This window comes from Rhipicephalus microplus, chromosome 7, assembly GCF_043290135.1.
Source record: "Rhipicephalus microplus isolate Deutch F79 chromosome 7, USDA_Rmic, whole genome shotgun sequence".
NCBI lineage: Eukaryota > Metazoa > Arthropoda > Arachnida > Ixodida > Ixodidae > Rhipicephalus > Rhipicephalus microplus.
The window spans coordinates 43,768,026-43,791,786 of NC_134706.1; the positions used below are offsets into that span (position 1 = coordinate 43,768,026).

The 23,761-nt window shown below is 44.1% G+C and overlaps 1 protein-coding gene across 1 annotated transcript in view; it reads left to right on the top strand.

Annotated features, from left to right (window-relative positions):
- The window catches only part of LOC119179951 (uncharacterized), a 41,174-nt gene extending 22,012 nt beyond the window's left edge, over positions 1-19,162 (top strand). Inside the window, exons 7-10 of the mRNA XM_037431079.2 lie at positions 7,077-7,106; positions 8,919-8,977; positions 9,119-9,190; positions 18,874-19,162. Of these exons, the coding sequence (XP_037286976.1) occupies positions 7,077-7,106; positions 8,919-8,977; positions 9,119-9,190; positions 18,874-19,035 (323 nt within the window). The 3' untranslated portion in view covers positions 19,036-19,162. The remainder of the gene's footprint in view (positions 1-7,076; positions 7,107-8,918; positions 8,978-9,118; positions 9,191-18,873) is intronic.
- Positions 19,163-23,761: the final 4,599 nt, after the last annotated feature.

A 23,761-nucleotide genomic window follows, 5' to 3' on the forward strand; every position in this document is an offset into this window, starting at 1 on the left:
TTTGTCGTTCTTCGCGTTATTTTGCAGTTTGTTGCTGTAGCATTCAATTGTTCCGCCTTGCGGTGAATCAATGCTTAATAAACACTCATTGACCTCTGGGAAGACAAGTTTCATTTTGTTTTTTACAGATTTCTAAAAAGAAAGATCAGCCGCATTTTTCGTATATCTCCTTCGTTGATTCCTAATTCACCCGGGCAATGTGGCAGGCAAACTAACTATGCCTCTGGGGTCATTTCTAAAGTATTAGAGTGAATGCTGAATAAAATATTCTTATGGTTTTCTTTTCGAGAGACCTAAAGCACGCATCGCTTCTACGGAGAGATATACTCAGCCGCCACTATTTTTACCGCAACAGTGAATTAATAGCAGCACCTCGAAACTTATTCCACAGTGCAGCAAATAAACCACTTCTTTAGATTTAGATTGTTAGCATGTGGCATTTGGAAATTTGGATTTCAAGTGCTCGTGTGGGGCAGTATACAATCACTGCAAGAGTTGTAATCATTTTCATGAGATTAAGCAAACCATGTGATTTTTTACATGAAATACAAATTGACATGCTTTTGCATTAGGTCGTCAGGTACCGCAGCTAGTGTTAAATCGCAAGCCAGCGTTTCTCCATCTAGGGAATGGAAAAAACTAAATCCTAAAGTGTTTTCAATAGCCGTAGTTGGGAACGTTTGTTTGACGCCATGCGTCACCATAGTTTTATGCAAACTGACTTCATTTTCGAAAGTGCGGTTGTAAATCGGGCTGTCCAGTATGTTGTTTGTATTGTACTTCTCCGCATGAACGTGGTTGTAGAATTGATAGAAGCAGTTCACTATTCACAACATGGTACGACGCTCATCTTCCATATATTCCAGGGGTCTCAAACACACCTTTGTTAGCGGACCGCAGTAACGAACATTGCTCTCGCATGTGCTTTGTCACTAAAGAAGTTTGATACGGCCGAGGGAGGAGGGGGGAATGAAAAAGACCTCACTTAACAACTGAAATTTGAAAGATTGAATTTCCGTTTGATGTATGAGATGTTATATAGGATAGTATGACGTCAGGACACCGAAAACATATAGAAACTTATCTTCACAAGTACACAAATCTGGACGCTGAATCTGGAATAAATATTTTGGGCTATGGCTATGTTACAAGACATACTGGTCTAATAAGGTGCCCCACAAAAAACAAAAGGAGGCTTGAGACGCCACCATGATCCCGCCCCGACTCACGCGTCGCCTACAGTAGCGGCTGCTGGTATGTCCCTCGTGGACACCCCTGTGGCTTAAACTCCTCAGGAACGCCTGATAAAGTTCTTAACTGACTGACTGACTGAGACAAGTCTGGTACATGTTGGTTATCCAATCAAAGTGCCAATAATTGAATTAGGTTAATGAATTACTTGAGTGGCATTAGAACTAACAAACGTTCTATGCACTGTGAAGTCGCGACAGACCTTACTACATCCAGATAGTAGTGTTGTCTTGTATCACTCTATGCACAGTATTCTTACGTCTCACTTGCCAGATTTTCGCCATGAAACTACGAAAGAAATTCTCTCCAGAGGTCAGGTGTTACAGCTGTAGAGCATATTTTTAAATGAGTACCTTAATAGTGCTTAGTAAAAAAAAATCTAATGCAACACTGCGCACTTGGATATATGAAACGTAATTTTTGTTGTTGCACACTGACATTTAAATAGCCAATACTTTTAAAGATGTATAATTCGTTCAATGTTAGCAGAGTGTACGAGAGTTATAAACTCTGAACTAGGCAACAGCATGAAATTAGGCAAAGTCTTATATAAGTCAGACATATCACAATGTAGACGCCGACAAGAAATTAGTGGTCTACAGATACAATAAATCTTAAAACCAGTCCTAAAATGCACAGACTTATTACACATATGAACAAAAAATTATATGCCTCAAGGGCCAGTCTATGTAAAAACTAAAAAAAATCTCATTACACAGAACATCATCAGCGTTAGTTTGTCCTCATATTCACTCTTAGACCTTAAATCACATAGCACGGAAAAGCAGCCAACTAACTTTGTTCAGCTGAACGTCTCCCGCGTACAAGAGGTTCATCCTTACTTTAACATGTAGGTAGCTCGTTCAGAGAAATCCGTCAGGGAGACATAGAGATGTAATTAAAGCACGTAATCAGCCAATACGCCATGCGATTCTTCATTACGTACTCCATTTAAATGACACTGCGATGACAAGCCTTGTTTTACATATTGTTATGCCTGCGAGTCGACACCGAACGTCCATGCCTCTGAAAAAGGCAATCTGTGTCAAGGCCAGCACGCGAGCCCGCCTGATGCGAACAACTGAATGGCGTCATCACGCAGCGGTGCCTTTCTGCTCGCGCACGCACAGCGAGCCCGCCCAAGCAATCGGTGCCTTCCTGTCTGGCGAGTCTGACGCAATGCGTGGCGGCGTCACTCGTCCTTGGGTGCAGCCACCTGCAGCGAAGCGGCTCCAGATTCGATGAGAATGACGCGGCCCAGTGGCGACCCCACTGGAGGATTCTGACCTCACGGCCAGCGGCGCTTCTGGTTGGACATTTTGTTAATCAAAGAATCCTCCCGGTGCATATAAAAAAAGCCCTGCGGTGCGTCGCGAGCAGTAGACCTATGTGTCAGAGAAAAAAGCTCGGCTCCTCGAGTCGCTAAACTGTCGGCCCCAGTGCCGAAATAGTAACGCCTCTGTATCTATGCTGCAAATAAACCTTGTTTAACTGACCGCCTTCTCGTCCGCTCGTCTATCAGTTCTGCGCAGAAGCAGTCGTGCGGTGAGAAACCTACGCTACCAAACGGCTGGTGACCTTCCCGGCGGAGTTCGAAGCAGTGGCGCCTTCGGGACCGTGTTGGCGTCGCCGTCTTTCGTAACTGTGTTTGGCAGCTGCGGGATCGGCCAGCGTTAGCGACATCGATGCGGTGAGTGCCTGATGTTTTCCCCTCAGTTCATCAGACTACTCTAGCTCAGGTTATAGTAGTTTAGAGAAGGGCTGTGTGAAGCATTACAGTGAGCGTTGATTCGTTTCAAGCAAAGTCGAAGTGCTTTGGAACCAAAGTTAATGCGGAGGGGGTAAACACGGGAGTGGTAAAAATTGCTTGCGCGTCTTGCTAGTAGACTTATAGTGGGTACGGCAAATAGAGTCTTAACAGGGGCAAACAGCAAGAGGCTAGTGTGAACGATGGAGAACCTTAAAGTGAAGGAACTCATCGAAATTTGTGAGGAACTCGGCAATACTTTGGGCCGTGCGAAACGAAGGCAAGCGATCCTTGAGATCATGAAGGATGAAGGAGTGTCGGCTGAGGAAGTCGATGAGGCCTGGACGGATATCAAAGCACGCCGCGAGGCAGCCGAAAGGCGAGAAGTTTGCGAACGTGAAAAAGCTGAAAGGCGAGAAGTTTACGAACGTGAAGAAGCTGAAAGGCGCGAACGTCACGAGCGTGAGGAGGCCGAGCGACAGGAGCGCCTCGAATTCAAACGAATAGAATTGGCAATCCTACAGTGTTCGCAGGCGCCTAGGCTAGCTTCTCCGACAGTTCAGGTCAGCGGTTATAGAATTCGGGACATACTGCCACCGTTTGTAGTAGGCGAGAACATGGCGAAGTATCTCGTCAAGTTTGAACACGTCTGTGAGCGAAATGCTTTAGAGCGGTCTCTTTGGGCGCAGAACCTGCTAGCTCTTCTTCCCGGCGAAGTGTCCGACGCGGTAACTTTCTTGTCGAGGGAAGCGTTTGGGAGCTATGACGAGGTTAAGGAAGTGCTCTTGAGACTTTATAATTTGTCACCCAAGGCTTTCAGGCAAAGGGTCTGGTATGCTAAAAAAGGAAATGAGTCACACGACGACTTCGCGTTTCGTCTTAAAGCCGATTTAATTGAATGGCTCAAGGGCGAAGGTGTTTATGACGACCGCGATAAAGTGGCAGAATGCATTGCATTGGAGCAATTCTACCGCTGCAACGAGGAGGATGTCAAGCTTTGGCTGCAGGACAAACTTGGTGAAGTACAGCTAAACAAGGCAGCAGAGTTAGCTGAGGAGTATTATACTCGCCGAAAGTTGCATAGCAGGGCAGTGCGCATTGGTAAGGATTAAAAGAAAGATGGCTTTTCGAAGAAACCTGATCAACGGAAGCCGCGAATCTGATACAACTGCAGAAAGGAAGGGCACATCGCGATCAACTGTAAGCAAAAGTTTGCAACTATCCGAGAATCGGAAAACAAACAAAAGCCGCGAATCTGCTACAACTGCAAAAAGGAAGGGTTCATCGCGATAAACTGTAAGCAAAAGTTTGCTTTTGTGACGACGCGAGAATCGGAAAAAACATGCGGTTATTAAAGCCGTCTATCCAAGAAATTAGTGTGAATAGGAAAACGTTTCGAGCACTTCGTGACTCAGCGGCAACCATGGACGTTGTCGATCCTTCATTGGTGTCTCCGGATGAATTTACAGGAGAATGCGCGTGGATCAGGCAAGTCGCCGAGGGGCAGAGTGCTTGCTTACCAATCGCTACGGTTGTCATTGAAGGGCCGTTCGGTAAGTTTCGCACTGAAGTGGCTGTGTCTGCTGCGCTCCGCGATCGTTTTACTTATCTTTTCTCTAACAATTCAGAGCAGCTTCTCAAAGAGCAGGGTAAATCGCTCTTCCCCAACTTATCGTACATGGCACTCACGCGATCGCAAGCGCGGAAGTTTTCGCAGGAGCTTGATCTTGTTCAATGTGGTGAATAATCAAGTGACCTTGGCGGCGAGTCGACGGAACCTCAGGGAGGAAATTGTCTGTGTGAGTCATGTGAGCAATCACTCGAGCGGCCCGTTGCCGAAGCGACTCGCGCGGTTTCCGTAGCAGGGGGAGACGACGTGGCGCCATTAAGTCGGAGCGAGAGGGGTGCAACGCTCTCGCCTGTAGCGGAATGTTGGAGTGAGCTGTCGAGAGTTGATCGAAAAACGCTCATTCGAGAGCAGCTTTAGGACCTCTCGATTAAAGCGCTTGTGGAAAGCCACATGAAAGCTGCACAAGTGTTGTCGAAGGAGTACTACGACAAATCGGGGAAGAAGCGCGCTTTTGAAGCAGGAAGTCATGCTGCTGCGGCCGTCCAAAAGAAACAAGCTTGAGGTTCATTGGGAAGGGCCCGCCAAAGTAATATCGAAGCTTCCTGATACCAATTATGAAGTGAAATTAGGAAGACGGCCGAACATAATTTACCACAGTAACTTGATGAAACAATACGTTCAACGTAAAGCGGGCGTAAATCTGCTGTTGAATGCTTCAGAGGAAGACGGAGCAGAAAGTTTGAGTTCTAGTGATGTAATCGAAAGGGGATCGGAGGTAATCTTGGAGCAGTTGAACCTAGCGCCTAGGTTAAGTGAAGTCATGAAGGAGGACCTGAGAAGGATTGTTTCGGAGTTTAAAGACGTGTTTTCGGACCGTCCCGGAAACACGACAGTGATCGAACACGATATCGAGGTAACTTGTGAGGAGCCAATCCTTAGCAAGCGGTATCGTTGTTCCCCTGTGCAACGTCGCAAATATAAGCAGCTGTTGGTACGCATGAGTATCGTCGCCTAAAAGTGGCCGGTTACTGAGATGAAGCATGATGCTCCAACAGCACAACTTTGACGTTCGCTACAAAAAAGAAAAGCTAAATGCTAATGCAGACGCATTGAGCCGTGCGTGTTAGTACCTTCTCCACCTTTCGGTTTCTCGCTGGCGATTTGGGGCAAAATTTTGTCCTCATCACGGCTTTAGCTATACACTCTCCTTCGGAATGAGCTCAAGGAGCCAACTTTATGCTCTATTCTATTTCGTTACGTTGTTGTACGAGAAAAAAAATTGAGTTCTCATTTTAAGAGTATTGTGTCCCACATGTGCCTCTTGATGTAGAGGGAACGAAATTGCGATAGACACGTAGCTAGGTATATGTTGTACTATACTTTGTCTGGTGTTCTGTCGGGTGACCGAGGGCACTTGCTTGTGTCGTGTGTTGTCTGTTGTCGAACCGTTCTTGACAAGTTGCAGAACCATCGACAAGTGCCGGAAACAAGTATCCTCAGAAGAGACGAGCGAAGCTGGCCGGCAAGTTGTGGCGACAAGCCAGTGGAGCTGGGATCTGTCCTCAAGAATGGAATGTGTTGCCGGAACGGAGTCTGGAGCTGCATTCTCCCCATGGCCCTTGAGGTGAACCTGGAGGTACCTGGCGAACGAGTGCGCCTTACATCCGAGCCACGTGAAAGCAGCTCGTCTTTCCGGCGCATTGTCTGGCGGTGGGGGTGCTGTTATGCCTGCGAGTTCACAGCGAACGTCCATGCCTCTGAAAAAGGCAATTTGTGTCAAGGCCAGCACGCGAGCCCGCCTGACGCGATGAACAACTCAACGGCGTCATCAGGCGACGGTGGCTTTCTGCCGCGCACGCACACTGAGTCACATGAGCCAGCCAGCCCATGAAGCAATCGGCGCCTTCCAGTCTGGCGAGTCTGACGCAATGTGTGGCGACGTTACTCGTCCTTGGGTGCAGCCACGTGCAGCGCAGCGGCTCCAGATTTGATGAGAATGACGCGGCCCAGCGGCGACCCCATTGGAGGACTCTGACCTCACGATCAGCGGCGCTTTTGGTTGGACATTTGGTTACTCAAAGAATCCACCCGGTTCCTAAAAAAAAGCCCTGCAGCGCGTCGCTAGCGGTAGACCTATGTGTCAGAGAAAAGAGCTCAGCTCTTCGAGTCGCTGAACTGTCAGCCCCAGATCCGAATTTGTAGCGCCTCTGTGTCTATGCTGTACATAAACCTTGTTTAACTCACCGTCTTCTTGTCTGCTCGTCTATCAGCTCTGCGCAGAAGCAGTCGCGAGCTGAGAAACGTACGCTACCAAACGGCTGGTTGCCTTCCCGGCGGAGTTTGAAGCAGTGCCGCCTTCGGGACCGTGTTGGCGTCGCCGCCTTTCGTAACAATATGTAGGTTCGGCGAACGAAAACACGATGTTAAGAAATGCGAGTGTTTTATATTTGTCGAATTATTGCAGTCACTATTCACCTGCAAACATAACTTTTTTTTTTGTTTTCGAAGATGCTCGTCAAGGTGGCAATGAAAGATTTGGTAAGTGTATTTTAATGCTTGATATAGCGGCGTAATAAGTGAAACGCATGAAGTTATTGTTGAAAGAAACACTCTCACGTTGCATTCCTGCATTTCAGTTTTCACCTTTACCGTTGTCTCCCTAATTTTTATGGCTGTTTGCTTCTCAATATGCAGAAATCGTATATTTGTTACATATAATATGTTTTGTGACGAAAAACAAACTTTCATAAAAAATTATCTGCTAATGTATCATAGACCTATACAAATGTTTCAAGAAGTGTGTCCGACAATCATATTGTATATAAAATTGTGGTAATATTTGTGCGCAGCCTGAATAATATGTTTTAATGTGATGGCATACATCTTAGGATGACTAGACAAACGACTTAAGGCAGTGAATAAATACAATAGATGAATTATTATCTTATTTCGCCAAAACACGCTGTTGCACTCCATGAGAGTATTGCGGTCATTCCTGCAAAGTGGCTACGTTGCTTTCGTAGTCTGAAAAAAAAATCTCACCAGAGAAGGATTGGCCACCCTGGTGCAGTATCTGGCCACTACCTCCCACATGCATACGAAAAAAAAATCAGCCCCTGGTAAACATTGCGCAGCCGCAAAATTTGACCAAGTTCCTCAGCAAAACCAAAGCCTCGATGAGCGCAAGTAGTAGACCACCAGAATGACACTACTGTTCATGACGGTAAATGCAGATGTGTTCTGCTTTTGTTAAGGTATGTAAGCTCCACGTGCTGTTATTGCGAACGTCCCCCACAGAACCAGAAAAATGACAGTGGATATGCGAGCCCTCGCGCTGATGTCTTCATACCACTTAGCTATGTGTAAAAGAGAGATAAGTAAACGCATTTAATATATAGCAGTGGTGTCCACTCTGACCTGAGCACACACTGAATTGGAGCAAGCGCTCTACCACAGAGCGTTGTAGTGGGTGCTCAGAGTGCTAGTGTGGCTACGACGACGGACAGTAGAGAAGCCACAACCATAGGCTGCTTTGCATCTAAAATTTCTGATCCAGATTATTGTCACCAAGTTCAAAATTCACATTAGAAATATGGCAGAAAAATATTCATGTTGTACTTCTGCACAAAACTCTGGCTGGTAAATAATAAGACGTCCCCTTCTTTTGCATGACGGCCAACTAAGCCAATATAAAAAAACACCAAATATTTTCTTGCACCAAGTTTCGTTTCATGAAAGCCTTATAAGTACGTTTTTTTCCTTTGATCAGTGGGTGAGTGGAGTTAATTTACCATTGTTGTAGCACATAAGTCACATAATGTCATGGCTGCTTCGCTAGACTCTTTTTGTTAATTTTATCAATGTCTATATGTGATTGTTCGTTTTGTGTGTGCACCATGTTCATTTTCTGCGGCATTGTATTCGTTTGTTTAAAATTCTTTAATAGAAGACCCTCTTGCTTGGTTGAATGTACTTATTGGCTTGCTTCACCGCCACAGAATAAAAATACACCAAGGGCCGAATATTTCATATTACTCAGAATGGTGCTGGTCTTAAGGCGTAAACATTTTCATATAAATATGCTAAAATAGAACATCTTGCTAACAATATTTCACATGTGTTTTTCCCCATAGTATATTTTAGAGTCCTATGAGACTGTGAGATGCTACGTGCCTCGATGAAAATTAGGATAACCAAGTGAACAAGGTCTTCACTCTAAAAGTTTAGCATTGCCTTTTTCTTTTTCAGACGTTGTGCACCTGTCCACCTTTTTTATATTAAGGAAGTACTAGAATGCTTGAACGTTTTGTTCCACTGTCTCTAAACACACTTATTCATGTGAACTTTCAGCCGTTATTGTCAACAAACGTGGCTGTATCCGAAGAGTTCTTTCATCTTATGGGAGTTTGGTAAGAAACTTAGATCTGATTGATTTATATGTGGGGTTTAACGTCCCAAAATTACTATATGATTAACTTAGATCTCATTTAATACTCCGTAAACGAAATGTACGTCTCATGACTGGACATATATTTATTCATTTTTTCCAGTACCCTGCTAGTTGTCTAGTGCGATGTCCCTTGTACGACAAAATAATGCCTGACGGGAGGACCTGTTTGAAGGTATGCTCCACTGAGAGTTATTTTCGTAAATTAAGGGCTTTATCACAATATTTGACGCATAAGCACTAGTTGTAGGAAAGTGCCAGTGCCGAAGGATAGCTGACTACGTACAAATTATATCTAAAAAATAGTAGAATGAAGTTGTTCGCAAAAATGCTATTACCTTGAAGGTAGGAACTGTCAAAGCCGATACTTCGAAGCGAGTTTCTTTCATGACTCAAGTTTTTCAATTCTCGCCACTGCTTGTAAGGCTGCTGGGTAAATTATCACTAAATACTGGCGCAGACATAACTCCGCTGTTCTTGCGTCTTTTGTGTGAACACGATCGTTCATGCCCTCATAGTAGCTGGGCTCTGAAATTATTGGATAGAAACCCGTAACACGACTCACTTAGTAATTTATGATTCCAGAGAGGACGATGCCATGTGTCACCATTACAGTATATCTTGAGAACAATGTGACAGTAGTATTCCGAGCAAAGTACGAAAAGCTGGTATGCGTATTTACTCTCAAAGAGTATGCGTATTTTACTCTCAAATTACCGGGTGAAATAACAAAAAATGAAAAAGCGTGTCATGGTATGGTACTGTGAGAGTGCGGTGAGATTGTTTATATACGTAAAAAATGCGACTAACATATTTTTAGTAGCGACTTTAGCTGACGTAATAAATGCCTGCTTCAGCATCTTAGCAGAGTGCATGCCGTACGTTAGTATGTAAGAAAAAGTGTACCTGTGCTTGACGATAATGTACCTTAATTGTTAGTGTCCAGCTCTTGCTGCAAAGTTTGAGCAAAGCGAGTAGAGCTGCAGTGAGCACGTAAGCGGAAGAACTGGCCACTAGGAAAGGCGAAGAATTTGAATAGATTTTCTGTTAAATATTTAATATATTCTAGTTTATCTGTCCATATTATTTTAATATTTTGGACTTCGATTGTTTGTTTTAGAGTTTTTAGACTTGCTAGCCTTATTCTAAGATTGTGTTGACCCCTTGATTTCAAGTATAATCACGTCCCGTGAGACTTCTACATAGACGACAAGCTGGTTTCTTAAGTGCTTGAAAGTTGGTGCAATATTTAATAAAAAGAGCTGTACCGACAGCTTTTGGTGGCCCTTAGCACCGAATACACAACATTCAGTATTCTCTGACATGGTAAGTGCACGAAAGAGTACAAATACTTGTTTTCCTGCATGCTATGAATCACAAACGCTGTGTGGTTTGGTGTATTCCTCAGCAGTGATGCGTTTGCGCTCGGAAGACTTTATCGTTAGCTTAATTAAGAAGAGAATGAGAGCTCATATTACATGAGGGTCGGCATGAGAGAGTGTGCACGTAATAATTGATACGTACTCTTGATATTTTTACTAGCGAAATAGTAGTGGCAATGATGGGCTGTAGTTAGCGATAACAATGTTATTATTTCGGCCGTATAAACGAATGTAAAAACTTGGATTTTACTTATTCCTCTTATATTGGTAAATTACTCAGAGTGAAAGTTCGCTCACTCCTATGCATGCGAACACACATGCTGGGCTTGAAACCATTCTGCGTTCGTTAACAATTTAATAGACAAGGCGATGACACTCCAGTATAGGCATGGCGTGCCATTGCCAAAAAGAGTTGCTCTAGGCTTCATGGTCCACACTGTCGAGGAATACGTTGATCCGGCTGTAAGAAGCTACAAATTCTAGAGATATGGGCACATTACTTAGGCATGCTGGGGAATTAAGAGATTCTAAGTATGCGCAAGTCCACAATATTGCAAAGAATGCACGTTGAAGCGTCAAACTTGGTGTGCATCGTGTGCTGGACCACATCTGGCGTCATTTTCAGGTTGCTCTCGAAACCGTTCAGCATCGGCGGCACAAAGAGAGAGAATTGTAAAAGAGTATCAAAAGATACATAACATCCACTACCCAATGCACATTCACTCCAATAGTTTCCTGCGCCACAACGAGACGTCAAACAGATGCGCCAGGACACTTACTCGGCTGCGTTGAACCGCTCGGCGCCAAAACATTGTCTCGGCAAGGACGTTCAGGCCCAAGGACATGCTGACGCTGCACCTGCAGCCAGGGCAGAGACAGCGAAGGAGTCATCCACTACCAAGATCCGCTGGCTACCTACAACATCCTAATCGAAATCATCTAGTACTAAAGTGACGGGTGAAAGTAACCTGTTAGCGAACAATTCTTCAATAAATGCGGCCTTGGCGGAGACAGCCAGGAACGAGCAAGTAATTTTGCCAATAATTTTTCCGGCTCCTAAAACAATTTTACTATCCCTACTGCAAGTGATCTTGGTTACCGGATTATCTAACTGGTACAAAAAAGCGCCATATTAAGCAGAACTGCAATGGTTTGCGGAATAAGAGTAGAAATTCAAGGAAATTCTTCGCTCAACACAGCTTTCCAATTTTGTGTATTTTCAAACGAAGAGTATCCCCTAACTTCCGCCTCTCTAATAATGTGCTGTACGAAGTAGAACGCCCAGCTGCTGAATGCAGAGTGATGTGTGCGAGACGCGATATTCCATCTACACTGGTGCCTACTTCAAAAGAATTTTGGACCATCTCTCTGAAGGAAACCCTAATAGGATGCCAAGCAGGGGTGCGGACGGCGCTGACCAGGTTGAAACAGGCGTCAACGCGGGTGCTGGAAGAATGGTTGAGCTCGGGAAGTTCCGGAAGGCGAGGCGAGTAACTATAACCATGCGTGAGGCTCACCATTGGAACCTTGCCGAACTTCAGCGAATCCTTGCCGCCGGCGCAGACCACGAAGTCGCATGGGTCCGCACCGCAATCACACAGAACACTTCGGTGATCGCCGCCTCCAGCTGCTTGTGGCTGCGGATGGAACCGATGTTGGGCAGGTGGTTGTCGACCCGCAGACTGTCGCACGCACGGCCACTGTGACCAAATTTACGTTGGAGGAACTCTCCTCGGAAGTGGGCGTCACACATGGCACCGCTGGCACCGTCGCGGACGGCTTTTTCCATGCGCCACTTCAAAATGCTTTCGACGTTGTGGCGGCGAGAGGCCAACGAATAGGCCGGCAGTGCCCGGTGCTTGCGGGCGGTCGCTTTGGGAGCAGGCACGTGCTGCTTTAGAGACATTGCTGACGAGCGCAGGATTTGTTGGCGTTGGCATTCCACTCTCGGCGCTTCCGCTCGGCTTCTTCGGTTATCGTCTCGTCGGTTTTACCCGCGCACCGTTTTCTTTTTCGAACTCGATTGGCATACTTGACTCGCATCACTTCGGTGCCGTTGGTCTTCTATTGCCGAGGACGTGTGATAGACGCCAGTGGGAGCGGCCGCGTTTCGCAAGTGCTCCGGCAAAACTCCTGTTTTTTGACTGCTTAAGTCATTCAATCACCACTTGAACAAATGCGAAGCTTTCTATGGAATTGAACCCATCATCTGAAGTGATTTCAAGTGAGTGCTTCGCATTTCGCGTACGCGCACATCGACTTTTTATCAGCGTTCAACTACCTCGGTGGGCCTACTAGCGAGGCCTACAAACATGGTCATCCACGAAGTAGAGAGAGAGCAGCTTCTCTCCGTCGATGTTCGACGATGATGAAGGCAGCTGGTGTCAAGTGTATGCCAGGGCCAGAAAGCCCGCTTCATCTCCGAAAAAATCGACGCCTGCCATCAACACTTCGCAAGAACGGTAACAGAAAGCCCTCCCATTGACTCGTCGTAGTGCCCCTAGAGCCCCTCCACATCCAGCGAGTGACTACAAAGAAGTCCTGCAATTACGTTAAGGACTCAGCTATGCTGACACTCCGCTTTCGAAGCTCATACATGCTGTCCTAAAAGCGGCAGCGCTCAGAAGCTCCCAACATGACCAATACCGCATTCACTCTGTAAGCAACATTCTGCTCATAAGCACACCGGACCCGGAGTGCACCGAAGCATACACCGTATCAAATACATCAAGATGGACGAGCGCAGCTTTGAAGTTGTCCGCCCACTACCGATCCATCGAATAGCTGCCGAGGGGACATATTCCCATGGAACACACACCTGAACCATCTTGTCAAGTGTATTGAACTATAAGAGATTAGGCCTCATGTTGACCGGACCTCACTTGGGTTACACGACGTCTATCTTGGTCACCTTCAGAAGTACGCGGGTGCCTTTCTACATAAGCTATCAGGGTGGCATCACCAGATGCGTACCCTATCGTCATAAGACGGAAGCCTGTAATCTCTGCAGCAAACTTGGCCACAGACCAGACATATGCCCAGGCGCCCCTCAGTCTTTATATCCAATGTGGGCATTCTGAACCCACTCCTTGATCACGAATGGGAACCTAAGTGTGTGGTGTGCAACAGTGACCACCCCACCGGCTCGCCCCAGCGCCCGCAGTGCTACAAGCTCAAACCAAAGCACGCACCCTACACTTTCGAGGAAGATGCAGCTCGATTTCTCGACCCAAGCACGTCTTTCAAGAACGCCACTAGAAGACGCTCACCCAGTATCACAAGACAACAAAGTAAAAAAAGCCGCAGCCGCAGCCGAAGCAGCAACAAAATCATTCATCAAGACCCCAGCCCCCGGACTGGCCCTGGTTGCGAGGAGAGGTGGGCTGATGTTGCCTCCCCCGAAAGCTCCATTCAAAAGCTGCTCAAACTAATGCAGGGTAAGATAGCTCAATAGAGGGCAAAAAATTCAAAACTACGTCTGGAGCTCAAGTCCTACAAACAACCATCTACCTCCCCACACCTCCCTTTCTCTTTTATCACCCGTACACCTATCTCACCACCACCAGCTCCTCCCACAACCACTCCTATAACTAGGGACCCCTATCAACTACCTGCGCAAAAAGGAAAAGTGTCGACTCTGACATTGTCATTTGAAGAGCGAGTAGACCGAGTGGAAGTAATACTAGAGAGGGTTGAGAAAGTTAAAAAGTAACTACAATTGAGGATAGACTAGACAATATAATAATAACCTTCTTCACAGCTTTCTTGCAGAAGCTACACGAATTCGTGGCCTCGATACAACAAGTCATGTTACCGAGGCAACAAACCCTGAATAGAGCCTTACAGTGGATCGACAAAGTCCACGCTAACCATCCAGATCTTGTCCAACTTAAGCCAAATCTACTTAGCCAAAGTGGCTCCTCATAACCGCACTGAACTTTGCGTATGGCAATGAAACTGCAGGGGGTTTCAAAAAAAAAAGGCAAACCTCCTGCAGTACATCAAATCACAAGCTACCCCTCCACTCATCATTGCGTTGCAAGAAACAAATGGTGTAGTGCAGCTGCAAGGTTATAGAATTCATCAAAACCCGGCTGATACCAAACCAAACATTGCTTTCTGAACTCAGAAGCACCTGACAGTTGCCTATTCAAATTTTGCTGACATCGACATTCAGCACGACTTTCTCCGAACCTGATAAACTTTACTCGCCATTCTAATACATTCTCAACGTATATAGTAGACCACAAAAGAAAATCCACCACTTCGATTCCCTATTCGCCCGAGCTACATCCTCGGCAGCCAAACACACCCTGCTCAGATTGGTGGATTTCAACGCCTCCCACCCAGCGTGGGGTTATATTGCATCTACACCGAAAGGGAGAGCCCTCTGGTCCCATATTCAGGCACATCGTTTTACAATGCACAATGACCCGAAGGAGCCTACTCGTTTAGGGAACAGTGTGAGCAAAAACATGTTCCTCGATTTTTCCCTCACTCACCAGTCTCCCACAATGGTTTAGACTAACACCCAAATTATTCTTGGCAGTGATCATGACGTTATTAGCGTTACTTCACAACTAAAACACAGACCACTTGCACCTAAACTACTGATAATCACAGAATGGGACAAGTTTAGAGAGACCCGAAACAGCTCCACCCCCTCACGCATTGAAGACCTTACTGAGTGGACTCCACAGCGTCAAAAAGATGTTGAAATCCACACAAAAAAACCTACCCCCAACACCCCGATAACTATCTCCACTCCAAGCTTCTATATATGTGGGAAGCAAAACAGTCCCTTCCTTGACGGTGGAAACACCTGCGCTAAAACAGGAAACTCCAAATTAGAATAGCAAAGCTAGACGAACAAATCGACCGATACGTGAATCATTGGCGGCGCAACCATGGGGTCAGCTTTGTGAAGGAATGCATAACCACCTCATTAATAAACGAGCTTGGTAACTTCTTAGACATCTGCTAAATTCCAGCACTTCTCGCACACGACACCGCCACGCTATCACCAAACTGTTACATGAGCACAGTGACCATTTAGGACAACTGTTCGATAACCTCCGCTCGTTGCATTTGTCCCAATTACGTAAGGTTTCTATACCATCTTACACAGGGAAACCTAATGAGTCATCAGATTCGCCGATAACGCTGGCGGAAGTTAGGCACGCCCTCGCAACACTCCATACCACGTCGGCTTCAGGCCCCTACCACGTTGACAAGAAATTACTTAGAAATCTTGACCCTATTTCTATTAACGCTTCGACTGAGTACTTCAACAACTGTTTTGACATGGGCACCCTTCCACCTTTGTGGAAAGTTGCCAGGGCCATCTTTATACCTAAACCAAACAAAGCTCTCTCAGTAGGAAATGTGAGGTCCATTTTATGAGAAAATCTGAAGTTCATTATTACCGTTACTAATGTCACGAAAGAGCCCTGTGCAATTGCATTCATGTAAACCGGTGAGTTTGGCGAGTTTTATTTCGAAAGTAAATAGATAAAATGATCAATGAACAAACTTTATGGTGGCAAGACAAGAAAAATCTACTCTGAGAAAGCATAGCCAGCTTCATAAAAGTAGATGCTCAATGAACTGCATTTCGGACAAAGTCAAAGTTGTGGAAAACAACCGTACACGTGAAAACATCACTGTCGCATTTATTTCTTGATGTCCAACGGGCATACGACAGAGTGAGCCGTGTTCATGTTCTGGAAAGCCTAGCGTTGCAGAAGTTTAAGGGCAATATTCTGCGCCGGATCGCTTAACTTGAAGCACTGGTGAATTCTTCGTGTTACCCAAGAGGCTCTAACTTCAAAACATGTGGTCAACCAAGGACTGCCACAGGGCAGCGTGCTAAGCCCAAAGCTTTTTAGTGCAATTATAGCTCAGCTCCCGTATAATATTCCACCTAACATCACATCTTCGGTGTATACTAATGTTATAAGATATGGACGTCTGGTTCAATGTTTTTGAAAATTCAACAAACTTTGCAAGAAGAATTAGATCATGTAGACAATTTTCTTACACGAAATGGTATGGCACTGAGTATAGCAAAAACAGCCATACTACCGTTCACATTTAAAAGACCTGTATATTGTCAGATTATTCTGCAATACCAGCCTATTTAAATGGTAAATATTAATACATCTTTAGGTGTTATTTAGGACTGGAGACTAACATAGTCGCCTCACGCTCAATCCTTTGAACAAAAAATTAGCCCGAATCTGCATGTTACACAGCAAATGTCGTCAAAAGACGATAGCCTTGTGCCTGGAGAGAGTGAAGAAAACGTCTATTTGATGTTTTACGCAAGAAAATCTGTGAATGGTATTCTGGAGGCACTGCGTTAGAACGCCTCGAGCATGTAGCGGAGGCGAATGAGCGCATCGAGGCACGTTAGACACAAGCGTCATCTGGCAGTTATCTTCGAAAACGAAGGCGTGCGCGCCCGCGGAGAAAGATGCACGCCAGTCTCGGAGGTGATAAGGTGTAGAACGCAAAGCGACGGGCAGGTGTCACCACCGTGGCGTCGTAGGAAAGCGTTGGAAACACCTTTTTGTGCATCGCGTTGCACAGTCAGCGCAGCGCAATAAACGCTACAGTCCTTAGTATTACTTGTGTGTGCCTCTTCTAGTATAAAGGCAGACATACAAAACATCGACGTGTTGTGAAGGCGTCTGTGATATGCGCAATAATTGGTTTTTAAGTGACAATCGCACAACTATGAACACTAAACCTTGAGCAATATTGATGAGTGCTTTCGATGGGGTTGGCCGTTTTGTGCCAGTTCGAGTATCAGTAAGAGCAGACAAACTGAGAAATGTACAGACAGACAAACAGATAGACAGACAGACCAAAATTTTTCCGTCGAAGGTCCCCAAGAAAGACTATCGTCTTTAAAAAGTGAATCAAGCCACTATAGAGTGCTCCGTTCTTTTGGCGGGGCTCAATGAGATGGTACTACAGAGTCGCTGTTGATCCTACATGCTGCGTGGATTCGTCCCATGGTGTGTTACTACCTGCCTCTGCTCTAGAGACTTCCAGCCAACATCTAGAGAAGGCTTCACTTGTTATTGGCAAGGAGATTGATGGTATGTTTGGGTTTACCAAGTTGGATTTTCAGAGATTTGTTGTATGAAGAAGCTCTACAACCCCTTCTCGCAGTACTCCGAGCAAGAGAAACATCTAGAAATTTATTTAAAATTTTAACGCAACATGACAATCATATTTTATCTGGTGAACTAACACAAAGCACGGCAACAAGACTGCAGGATAGCGTGTCTTTTTTCAATCAGTAGTACAAGGACATAAATGATGGAAGCCATTAAAACCACCTTGAACGTTGCTTGTAAAATAGATGGCATACGCAAGAAAATAAAGCAGACATGGTCCTATAGGGGGGGGGGGCACTGAGGGTGCTTCATCGTTTCCTTATTAGCTACATTGAAAGGACGAAGATATATACAGATGTGTCCGGCACTGAAGAAGTGTCACGTGTCCAGTCTTTGTGCCCAAAATTCAAGAAGAGATTGTATAAATTATCACACAAATGTTAATCAATGACAACAGATTTCATGGATATTTTTCAAGCAGTTATGTTTATCTGCGAAAATTCTGGGACACCACAGTGGACGGTATGCACGGATGGCAAACCCACCCTTCAGATAAATCAAACATGTGAGGTCACGTCTCAAAAATGGTGAAATAGCAAAATGTATTCCAGAAACTGTTGAATACGCCTCTGTGCAGGGTCAAAACATCGTATTGGAATGGATACTCAACCACATTGATATAAAGAGCAATGAAGAGGTAGACAGCCTCGCCACGAAAGCATTCAAAGAAGGATGGTAATGCGCAATTCGTATGCGTGGGGTGGATATTCGAAATTTTATAATGAAAAGAGCTAACCACTGTTCTATGGAGAAGGGGGGCGGCTCTTCACATGAAAGAAATTACTCGGCCCATGGCCTTAGATGCATATTCTGAAAAAGGTGAACATCGCCCTCACAGACTTCTTAGTGGAGACCAGACAAGCTAAGCGCTTGTGTATTAAAGCTAGGAGTTGACATATATGCGAAGATGTGTTAGTGCCTATACTGAGTGTAGAAATAAAAAGGTGTGCGTGCGAATGTTTTATCACAATGTGAACCTCGCCAGCAAACTGTATATTGACACGATATTTAAACAGAATTTAGTGTGCTACTACGTTTTTTTTGCTGATTGCCAATTTTCGGTACCATTTATTATTATTTGCTTCCGCTGGAGAGTTTATCTATATGAAGTTGCCGAGGTAATATAGACCTAAAGCACTCCACAGGAAAACAGACACATCAAAACAGCAAAACAAACAAACTACACAAAATCATTGCAGAAAAGGGAAAAAATATGAAGTACATTGTTTTGGCAATTTAGTGGTGCACTGTGTTCAATTCACGCAAATAATCGCTTCTATTTATTCTAGGTAATTAGGAATCAACTTCAGGAGCGCCGAAGCGTTGCGAAATTGAGGTGTTGGAAAGGATACTGCCGCGACGGCGTGTGCGTTACTACGCATTTCTCTCAGCAGTGTGAAGTACCGAAAAACAGAACCTTTACTCGACGTCCAGATCTCCTTGCCGAATAAATGTTTCGCCTGAAGATGCTGGGTCAGATATAAACCACGAAGTGGCAACTGCTTGGTGCCAGTGAGCACTTCTGGGAAATGATTGTATGTATGTCCACAGAGAATAAACCCACCAGTAAACTTCAAATGCTGTTTTTTACTGCGAACATCAACATTAAGTATTTACCCGCAGTTACTTTTCTATGCACTTTGGTTTCCCCTAAAAGTTCTTTAAAAATACAAATTGGCGTTAAGTAATGCACTTATATTAATAATAATAATAATAATAATAATAATATTAATAATAATAATAATAATAATAATAATAATAATAAACGGTGTATTTCCCATCTATATGTGAGATACAGACAGGGGGATTGTAGAAAAAAGCCATCTCCGGACAGCTTGACTAGCCTACAACCCTATGTATTTGGCAGTTCAGCAATATTTTTTTACAAACATATTACATATTATTATAAATACTTCTATACTCCTGCACTTTTAGAAAATTATACAAACACAAATCCGCACACACACCCATATATACATACAGGAGCATGCTAGTGCTTTAACATATTTCAATATACACTTCCCTCTTGAAGGGCAACAAATTCAAAAACGTGTCTGTATTGCACATGAATCTATGTAAAAACCACATGCATCCTTACATGCGTTTAGAAATGAAAGATTTCGGATTTGCCATTTCTAGCCTTGTGTTTTAATGCTGACTCTACTCCCACACTTACCATTACTTAGCCAAGTTGGCGAGCACATTCGTTTAACTCGACAAAATAAAAAAATGGTAGCATGAGTAAGCTAGTAGATGTATATTAGCATATGCTACATCTTTTATGGAGGATTTTACTTACCTTCCCTCTTACACCAACTGGAACCAGCCGGCAGAGCCATAGTTCCGCCTGTCACCTGCACTTCGACAACTAATCCCTTCATCGCCATCTCTCTCCGTTGTTTTTCAAAGCTACTCTCTGTAGGCATTTCACTTACCGAGTTAAGCGCCAAGTCCATGCAAGGCAGGCAGAGGTCTCAATGAACAATAAACAATTTATTCGTGAAATGGTTCATATGAAAGTGTATGGCCTATGTGCACGAACGTAGGCTGCGAAATATAGGTTCCGCGCAGCAGGTATCCGCCAGAGGGAGTTGTGCTTGGTCAGAACTACGTAAGGAGAGCCAACAACATGTAATAAGTATTTAAATATACATACCCTACTTCTCATTCCACCATTCTGGAATGTACGCTTGAGGTGACGCCAAAGCTGTGCCTTTGGCATACGAATGCGAACAAACTCCGCAGACGTTATCAAAAAAGTCTGCTGTCATTATTAAGATACATGTCAAGAGCATTTATAATCACAAACTTGCGTTCATTGCAGGGCTGGTGTCTTTTTTTTTGTTTAAACAGTTAACCTGGTCCTACGCTGGCTGCGGCCACAGTACTCCTGCAATCTTTATTTGCGACTCGCACGTGACTTTCTGCCTCAGATTGGGTTATTTGCCTCTTCTTAGAAGTCAGTTCATTACACAAATCTCCTGCGGTTATTATACGTTTTCGCTACACTACCAGCTAATTTCTATTTCTTTTTTTTCACTTCAACTGAGGTGTTCCTGACACACATGTGTTCTATGACACACTCAGCTTCATATCTCTAAACGTTAAACATGCCTTTTTCAACGTATCAATGCTCTTGCATTCATCCAAATTGAACCCTTTTTTGCAAGCTTTGTATCTTCTGCCCCAGGAGTAAGATACAGGTGTCACACACTTTTCCTGTATTAGAAAGCTTTTGTATTTAGAAATACTGCAGACTCTATTAGCGCCTGAGCAGTAATGTGTACCTAAATGGCCGTGGCAACATCAAAAACACATAATATATATATATATATATATATATATATATATATATATATATGTATGGTACAAAAAATATTTCTCAACTTCAGTCAAAAACGTGAATCCGTAACAATACTACAACGAAAGGCACAAAATAGACCTAATCTGTATCAGTAAGACGCCTACTTAATTACAGAAGCATTTAATTATAAAAAAATTTCGTTAGCGAGATGGCCGAACGATTGTGTCATGCTGTCACAAACCGAGCCCTCAAAAAAGGGCGCGCCGCCAAATTCTCGCAACGAAGCGCCGAGAGGTCAATGATAAAAAAAGAAAACAAGCATCCAAAGACTCCCCAGGCACGCGCCCCTCTCCCCTCGAAAGCGTGGGTTCGCCGACGAACCTCCTCTGATCGGCGACCGAGCAAGCCCTAGAATGTTTTAGATTGAAAGGGGCGGGGTGATGCCGGGTTGAGTCATCCGTCGGGGACGGCCTTCGAACCGTCTCGCCCTCTCCCCAGCCTTCGCTGCGTATCGCGCCGACGAAATGATGAGAACTTTCTGGAATCTCGCGCGGAAGGTATTTAATCGAGCAGCCGAGATGGGAGATCAGGAGAAGACGGAAGTTAGCGCCAGAGCGCGTAGGGTGTTCCGGCGTGTAGTCGGCGAAGGTTTTGTCCGTAGTGACAAAGCAGGAGAAGAAGAGGATTTCTACCTGAGGGGTGAAGGCTCGAGCTACAGGCAAGAGCGTATGTCTACCGCTATCGAGCGAAGACGCGTAGCAACAGCTGCGTGTGTGAAGCCGACGGGTTTCCGGCGAAGAAGGTTGAAGCTTGGAGAATGGCCAAGTGAAGACGCGAGGTTTCCTAGAAGAGAAACTTCGGGGGCAGTCGAGGTTTCCTAGAAGAGAAACTTCGCGGCCCCATCTGTATTCTTTCTTCCCTGAACAAAGTCATCGAAAAACTGTTAATAACTCGGCTAAACAAGTACCTTAATAAATTTAATATACTGAAGCCCTGTCAATTTGGCTTTCGCGCTGGAAGTTCTACTAACCTTGCTATTCTTTCCCTATCAGACATCATCAAACACTCTATAGACGCAGGATTTGTAGTAGGGTCAGTTTTCTTAGACTTCACAAAGGCATTCGATACCATCAATCATCTCATTTTATCCAAGAAACTCGAATCATACGGTATTACAGGTCCATCCCTCAAATTTTTAAACAGTTACCTCCTTAACCGAAAGCATACTGTTTACATATCGGGCTCAATTTCTTCTACTAAAACAATAAATCAAGGGGTTCCTCAAGGGTCATCACTGGGTCCGTTACTTTTTTTGCTTTACATTAATGACCTCCCTGACATTATACACATGGCTCACTGCGTTTTATATGCTGATGATACTACCATTTTCATTGCTGATAGATGTATTGACAATGTGACTAATAAATTAAATGCTGTACTTTGTAGTGTGTCAAAATGGTGCCAGGAAAATTCCTAATCATTAATCCAAATAACTCTAAGTTTATGGTTTTTAGATCAGCTCAACGCAAGTTAACTTCCTCACCACAGATCACAGTTGACTCTCATTTGATTAATATCAGCGACAGTGTATCTTTTCTTGGCGTTCACCTCGACGCTTACCTTAACTTCGCTCTCCATATTGCTCACCCAAAGCTCGCATTACTCAAAGCTCGCTCATATTTTTCTCATAAAGCACTCCTTTCACTTTACTTCGCATTCATTCATTCTCATATCACTTATGGCATCGCATCATGGGGGAATACTTACCAGTGTCATTTTTCATCCGTACAACATCTACAAAATCGAGCTATTCGCGCTATTTTTAACTGTTCTTGCGACAGTAGCGCCGCTCCCTTTCTTCAATGCAATAAAATCTTAACTGTTAACTATCTATTCAGGTTTAATCTAATTATGTTTTTGCATAAACAAATAAGAAATCAACTTTCCGCTAATTTAATTGAGCCTAAGATGTTAGTTAATACTAACACAACCAGGTTCGCGGCTAATAATAACTTTTTACTTCCTAAGGTTCGTACTAACTATGGTAAATCATCTTCTCTCTGCTGTACCATCACCATATCGAATAATTTGCCAACTTCGCTAAAATGCAAAGTTTCTTTATTTTCATTTAAAAACTCATTAAAAGAGTACCTGTTAAATAGTTGATCTATCATCTTGTTTGTGTTGTTTTATGTTGTATTATTTGTTTTTTGATTCCATGCCTTTTTGTTTTCATTCTGCTTTATATATTTTTGCTTCTACGATTATAACAGCTGCTTGTGCTTTTATTATTCGTAATGATCACCGAGGGTACCGTTGCAGTCTTGTACTTTGGGACCCTCTTCTGTATATTTTACTCCCTGTAACATCATTTTATGACATGATAATAAACTGATTGATTGATTACCACCATGTGTTCGACAGCACCACAGTTCTGTAACCGCATAGAGACAAAAAAAGCTCGATAGATTGTAGAAGCTGCTCCCATAAAACGCGCGGGTTGCACCTGCATTAGCGAGCCTTTAGTTTCACTTCGTGATAAGGAACTTGCGTTCTTGAATGGAGTGATTATGCGTACATGCTGACTCCCCCGACGTTTTTTGTTAGTGAGTATCTGGGTTTGTGGGGTGAAAGGGCAGCACTTCTCTTAATTCTTCTCCGACTCTCACCGCTGTCTATGCAAGTGCTCTTCTATACATTTTTTGTTGCCCAATAATGTCCAGTGAAACGTTAAAGCTCGTCCCCTCGTCCTTCTCTCGTATCTTGTTTATGGTTTTAAATGCGAATAATTTCTTTGCAAACTGTAAGCACTTTTGTCATCTATCTATCTATCTATCTATCTATCTATCTATCTATCTATCTATCTATCTATC